The 6,798-nt window shown below is 35.3% G+C and overlaps 1 protein-coding gene across 2 annotated transcripts in view; it reads left to right on the forward strand.

Annotated features, from left to right (window-relative positions):
* The first annotated feature begins 1,092 nt into the window (after positions 1–1,092).
* Positions 1,093–6,798, forward strand: part of MYOZ2 (myozenin 2) — a 49,198-nt gene continuing 43,492 nt past the window's right edge. The window contains exons 1-2 of one of the 2 annotated variants that reach the window (XM_017497559.1): positions 1,093–1,285; positions 1,820–1,909. In XM_017497559.1, the coding sequence (XP_017353048.1) occupies positions 1,834–1,909 (76 nt within the window). In that variant the 5' untranslated portion in view covers positions 1,093–1,285; positions 1,820–1,833. The remainder of the gene's footprint in view (positions 1,286–1,819; positions 1,910–6,798) is intronic. The other variant, XM_017497560.2, reaches the window with a different exon arrangement.

Genomic DNA, 6,798 nt, shown 5'->3' on the forward strand with positions numbered 1-6,798 from the left:
TTTCACCGTGTTGACCAGGATGGTCTCGATCTCTTGACCTCATGATCCACCCGCCTCGGCCTCCCAAAGTGCTGGGATTACAGGCTTGAGCCACCGCGCCCGGCCTTTTACTTTTATCTTAACTGACAGAAAAGTATAAAGAAAACAAAGCAGAGTAAGGGACTGGAGAGTGGCACAGAGTGATATTTTAGACAGGGTGATTTTGGATTTGATGAGGGTGACTTGATGAGGGATTGTTATCTGAGCAGAGTCCTGAACACATGACTGTGTCATGTGAGTATGGGGAAAGTATGGAAGGGGGAAATAGTAAAAGGAATACGGCATCTATTTTCATTTTGGAAACCAAAATTAACATAAGGATTATCTGTTGAGGATACTATTTCATCCAGGAAAAGGAGGAAATAGTAAAAGGAAAAGCCCAGAGATAAGAACATGCTTTTGTGTCCAAGGGCCATCTAGGAGGCCAAATCTTTTAAAAGGCAAACCTTTCAAATCTTGTTATGCCCGCAAATGAAAATCCTTGACCCTACACATTGTGGAGACTAGTCAACTTTGCAGACTAGTCTCTGTAGGGTCTCTTCAAAAAGCATGACCCAGTTATGAGTCTAAGCTTTTACTCAGTTTCATGGCTCACCCTCTAATAGTCCATTTCAAAATGCTTCCTGAGTTCACTATTCAAATACTACCCACTTTTCTGAACCTAGCATCAGTTGTCACTACAGCTTAAGAATTGGCTCTATTGATCCCCCCCCACTTTGCTTTCTTTTTTCTTGAATCTACATAGATATTATTGTCTATATTGTTCATTTTCCTTATGAATAATCTATCATTCTATTCTAATTCATGTATGTGTCTGTTGTCACCTCAATTAAGATGTAACATAAGAGCTAGATCTTTAATAGTGTTTTAAGTCCCTTTTGGCTACTATCTGTTCAAACAGAAAGTGCTCACTTAAAACTTTCTGCGTGTCTAACAAAGATTTCATTTAACCATCTCACAAACTAGAAACACAATGGAGAGAACCTAATCTTTCCCTGTTACTCCCTTTCGCCAGGAAGATATGAGTAGCTAAAGTATTTGGTGCTATATATAGTCAGTTGATGTCAGCTGAATGCCAGTCTCTTCAGAAAAGCTCAGTTCCCAGTTTGAGTTAGAGTAGGGACCATGCTGTCCCAGGTTCAAGGATAAAAAGCATCAGGCCCAAGTGCCATCCATAGTCCATCTCCAGAGTCTTCCTCCACAAACTGGGATTCATCCCCGCTGAAAAGCACAATCTAACAGCAAGGTGAGTATGCTGTTTCCTAAAATGTTTTATTAGTCAGTTGTCCAAGGAGATCCAGAGTTATGACTCATAAATGGGCGCTCTCTGCTCTAAAGGGCAGCTGTTGAAAATATTAAAATGCTACCACCAAAGAATTCTGGTTTAATCTGGTGTTTTCTTCATTGTTACAGTTTGCTGGAATTGATGGAGTGTGATGCTGGTACAAATGAAGGCTAGTGAGGAGACAGTGATAGATTAAAATACTGTGGAGAAAAGAGAGGGAGAGGAAAGGAGGCCAGAAATTTCATTGTCTCTCCCTGCCTGATGATCATTGTATTAATGTCCAAATAAGACTGGGTCTGTGTTCACTGTGACATTGCCTGTCAATGAATAACGTGCCCTGTCACCAGATAAGGAATGCATATTGAAGTCTTTCAGTAGCAAGTGATAATAACTTTTTAATAAAGAACAAAAATGATGTCTTTCAAAACAGTGATTATGAGACACTCCAAATAAGTTCTTCACATTGCCTCAATAATGTCCCTTTGTTTTTAACAGGGAACAAAAAAACCATGCTATCACATAATACTATGGTGAAGCAGAGGAAACAGCAAGCAACAGCCATCATGAAGGAAGTCCATGGAAATGGTATCAATAAAAATCCTTCGTAGCATTAATATAGCTCAGCATAAATGTGGCTCCTTCCTGATGTTGTTTAATATTCCATAATTTACTTCCTTTAAATTCTTGCTGTTCTGTCATAACAAACCTGGAGCTCTAGTGGGTGTAGAAAAGCCTATGGTAACTAATCCTTTTGTAGTCATCCTTTCTCATTTGGAAGCTATTTTCAGAGGAACAACTGCTGTAAAAGGCATGAAGCAATCTGACAGCTGATGTACATTCTGCTTGGCTTGTCTTCCACATTATAAGTTAAGATCACTCTCAATTCTTTTTTTTATCTGAACAAGTCTCATGGAATGTTGTCTTCATTGTCCATTCCATATGGTTTAGCTTGATTTTTTTTACTTTACATCATAAAAATCACTCAAAATAAGTTCTATCATCTTTTTATAAAGCGATTAAGTTGGAATTCATATTTATTGCTTATTGTTTAACCCTTCATATTTGGTAATTGATTTACTAACATATTTTGTGTGTGGAGTCTACTTTGATTTGTAACTTCTGAGAAAATATAAAGTTATTGTAGTCTCAAAGCTTATGACTCAAAAAAATGTTTGATATTTATTACACTTAAGGTAATATTTCACCCTCTTCTTTAAATTCTAGTAAATAACTTGAGAAAGCAATGCTTTATAACTTACATTTTGATTCTTATAAAGGAAATTTAACTTTTGTTTTTGAGCAAAGGATAGCATCAATTTTAAAAGTTAAAAAATATTCAGGTCCTTTTAGGGTTAATTTGAGCCATTCCAGATATATTTGTGGAATTTTCAGAATTCCTCCTTATTTCCCCTCTGTTGACGAGGAATGCAGCCTTTCCCCATTACAATATTGAGACCTAGAAGCTTGAGACCTGGGAACAGTATTGAGCATAATGTTTTCATATTTCACTTTCCATAAAGCAAGCTGAACAGAACCAGACAAAGACTTTTAGATGCTCCCCACACAATGTAGTCATAACTAAGAGGTCCTGTTAAGTTGTTTTCTATTTCCTGCAATACAAAACTCCTGTAGTGGATTCAGCTTGGTTCTCATATTTTACTATAATGTCAAATTAGCTTGGAATACAATGAAAATAATTCTGAATCAGATACCAGAACTGAATTCGTACCAATCCAAAGTTCCAAAATTCATGCCTCTTTTAAAATGTCATGCATCTTTGTATTTCCTGCTTCAAGTAGTTTACTTAAAATAATTTTATAGCTTTCCTGATCAATAAGGCAAAAATCAGATGATCACTGGAGTTTGAGACAAAATTGTTTATCTTAAAATAGACTTTTGATGTTATTATTTTCTAATGACATCCTAATCATAAACCAATCAGTGCATTTAATGTATTCCCAGACTAAGTCATGTGTTTGAGTCTACTCTGTTAGCTCTGACATAGATCTATAAGAGTAATTTTTCATTTTTACAAACATAACTATTGTTTTTATGAAAAAATATTTGATATATATATTGATTATATATCAAGGTGGGGAAAACACTCAAAACTACTATCTCACCACCAGTAAATACTAGTCTTCTAAAGTCAGCTGAAGCCCTGCCTCCCATGTCACTGGATGAGTTCCAACCCCCTTAAGGGGAGTCACATGCTCTGTCTTTATTTGGATGTCAAGAATTTCAGATAACGTGGGGATAATCAGACTCTTTCCAAGCTTAACCCAGATGAAATAACTTCAGTACTGTATGAAACAGCTCAAATATTTTTCTTCTCTTATTTCCTCTGACATTTTATATGGAACTTTACTATTTGTGTACAGCATGATGTTTAGAGATCCGGAGCCAGGGGAGTCTAATTTTTTTCTAAGGATGCAGAAATAAGACATGGGATTTAAAGAAACTTTTTTGGGAATGATCCTCCAAACTTTCAAACATATTGCAGCAGTAAAAATCTGGATAATTTAAGATAAAGCATGCAACTGCTTCAATCTTAATTGTAAGACTAAATAAATCAAATTTTGACTGTATTATCCTTTATAAAGACAAATGAAAATGGATGCTCCAGTCCAAATCTCCTTCTCTTACCTTCCCTCCTCTCCCCTTGTGCATCAGAATTTTTTTTTCAGCATCATAAGTCATCTAATTTTTATTATCACTTTCCAAAAACATTAGGTGGAAATTCAATCCCATTCGTGTAGGGGAAAAAGACTGCAGCCAGTGAGTCTTTAAGATAAATCAGTAGAGAAATACAAGAACCAGAAATGGAGAGTTTTACTTTAAAGCCCTTATTTCCTCAGAAGGAGAAATAATCTCAAAGAATTACTGAAAAATTCTCTTCATATGGATTATAATGCTAACTGCATAGAATGAGTGAGAGGTGGATAACTCCAAACATCTACTAATCACGCCCCCAAATTGTTGCTCATTTGGATCCATTGTGTTTTGGTTTCAAATTATATACTAGAAGCAAATATACCACACTCCCAACAAATGACTACTAAAAAGCATCCCAAACACAAAGACTGCCTACTTTTAGATTTACCTTCCTCATTATCGTATCATAGTTCTGATTACCATCATCAACACCTTGGCAGTAAGCAGAACTAATGGTAAAGCTGTCTTGGTTACCGTTGTAATACAAACCTTTGTGCTTTATACAAACACATCTCAGCCACAGTTGTTACCATCTAAAAAGTGCTACTGTAAAAGACAAAAAATACTTTGCCATTATCTGTGCATGAATTAGTTGTGGAGATGAGAAAGGCTGGCCTCTATTAGTCCCTACCCATGAGCCCTGTGCAATTTACTCCTAAATCTATACATATTTTCTAGTATTAATCATATTTTTCTCTTGTTCAGTGACTCATATGAAACTTGAAGACTGATAATTAGGAAGGTAAATCTAAAAGTAGGTAGTCTTCATGTTAGGGATGCTTCAAGTGAAACTTGAAGACTGAAGGAAGAGAGAGAGGTAGGAAAGGATAAAAGGATAGGAAGTAACATAACTGATAACGAGGTGGGACAATCAGAATGAAATAAGGAGAGGCACTCTAAAGAAACTAGCATCTGTTTAGAAATGCTGGGGGAAAGGAATTGGAATTATAAAAACCATAAGAAGAACTGGGAGTATGATGTTCCCTGACTTTACACATGGATATTGCTGACAGTTTAGAATAAGAACCTCATAAATAGAGAAGACCACAGTGCCTCATTAGTAAGCTTCAGTCACCCTACTGTTCTCTCACCTGGGTTCCAGGAGGGCTTTTTTAGTATGTTTTTTTGTTTGTTTGTTTTTTTCTCCTCGTTATTGGGCAACAGCTTTCCCCAGCACACCGAAGAGAACTGGGCAGACTGTTTTTGTAACTTCAGGAAGAGAGCTTAGCTTTGTGGCCTGAAAACAGGAAGCCCAAGTTCTAAATAGAGTGCTGTTTTAATGTGGTACCAGGGTTCCTGGGTTCCAGACTAGACATCAGATTTTACATCAGAAAGTGAGGAAGGCTGGATTTGCTGATACATCTAATTGTAAAATGCCATGATTCTCATTTACTGAGTTATGTGCAGAAGCCAAACATCAGTGTGTTTGAGTTTCTCCATCAGTAACAGAGGAAATGATAATATTGACATGAATTGCAAGGACTCTTTGAAAAAGTACAAAATCTAGAATTTCAGATGAAAGATTACAGGAAGACCACTTTTACTTTTCTTGTAGGAGCATATCTTAAACTGTAAATAATCAAATCTTCAATACAAAATGAGATGCCAAAAAGGCCTATAATACCTCCTATCAAATATAAAAGTTTATAGAAAAAGAACTTAATGGTTTAGTGTACAAGTTTGGTAATTTTCTTTTGTTTATCTTTTACATTAGCATTCTCATAACCCCAGGAAAAATAAGAGCTAGAAAGATTTGCATGTTTTATTTTGAAAACTGGTGTACAGTCATATCTTATGAATTCATAAGTTTTCTGAGCATCTAACCTCTAAGAAGGCACTCCAGAAAACTAGTACAAGAGAACTAGTCTAAATTGTATTTTACACCTAAGTTGAAATTGCGGAGTTCAATTCTAGCTATAGATTTCTTTGAAGCCTTTTTCATGCAAATATGTTTTAGATATACATCCTGTAAACAGTACTAGATTATTCTGTTTGTATAATTCAATACATTGGTAATCTAATTTTTGAATGTTTGTAGATTTATACAGTCCTTAAATAATATTTTTATTAATGATAAATTTTTGAAAACTTTATAATAGCCTTAGAACTCAAATCAAGACAAAGACATGTGAAATTAAAAAAAAATCACAGATGGTATTCAAAATCAACTTTTTTATGTAAAGATAATTATCACAGAAGTTTTTATCAACTGGAGTTTTAAGGCATTATCCAAAATCACAGTCTGGACTATGATCTTATGTGTTATCTATAATACGTACATATATGTTACTTTATACAAAAATATATTTTATGGACTATTATTCAGTTACATAGGCCAACTGTCTAGGAACAGGAGGAAGGGTTCTGTGCAAATGCAGATAATCAATAAGCCCACACTAAAGCAAATAAGCTTCAGCTAGCTCCCCTCCAGTGGTTTCACCTACTCTATCAGAATTGCAGTCGCCGGTCAATCATGGTAGAAGAGTTTTAAAAGGTGTTTTGTCTTACTACAATCATTTCTAAGTGAGTGTCTTCGCAAACTATGAATTAGATTAACTCATCTAACTGAAGTTCTGGATCAGTATAAATGACACCAATAGGAGAGTACACCTAGCAATATTTTCTTTCTTTCTTTCTTTTCTTTCTTTCTTTCTCTTTCTTTTCTTTCTTCCTTTCCTTCCCTTCCCTTTTCCCTTTCTCTCTCTCTCTCTCTTTCTTTCTCTTTCTTTCTTTCTTTCTTTCTTTCTTTCTTTCTTTCT

Source organism: Cebus imitator, unplaced genomic scaffold, assembly GCF_001604975.1.
Source record: "Cebus imitator isolate Cc_AM_T3 unplaced genomic scaffold, Cebus_imitator-1.0 Scaffold233, whole genome shotgun sequence".
Lineage (NCBI taxonomy): Eukaryota > Metazoa > Chordata > Mammalia > Primates > Cebidae > Cebus > Cebus imitator.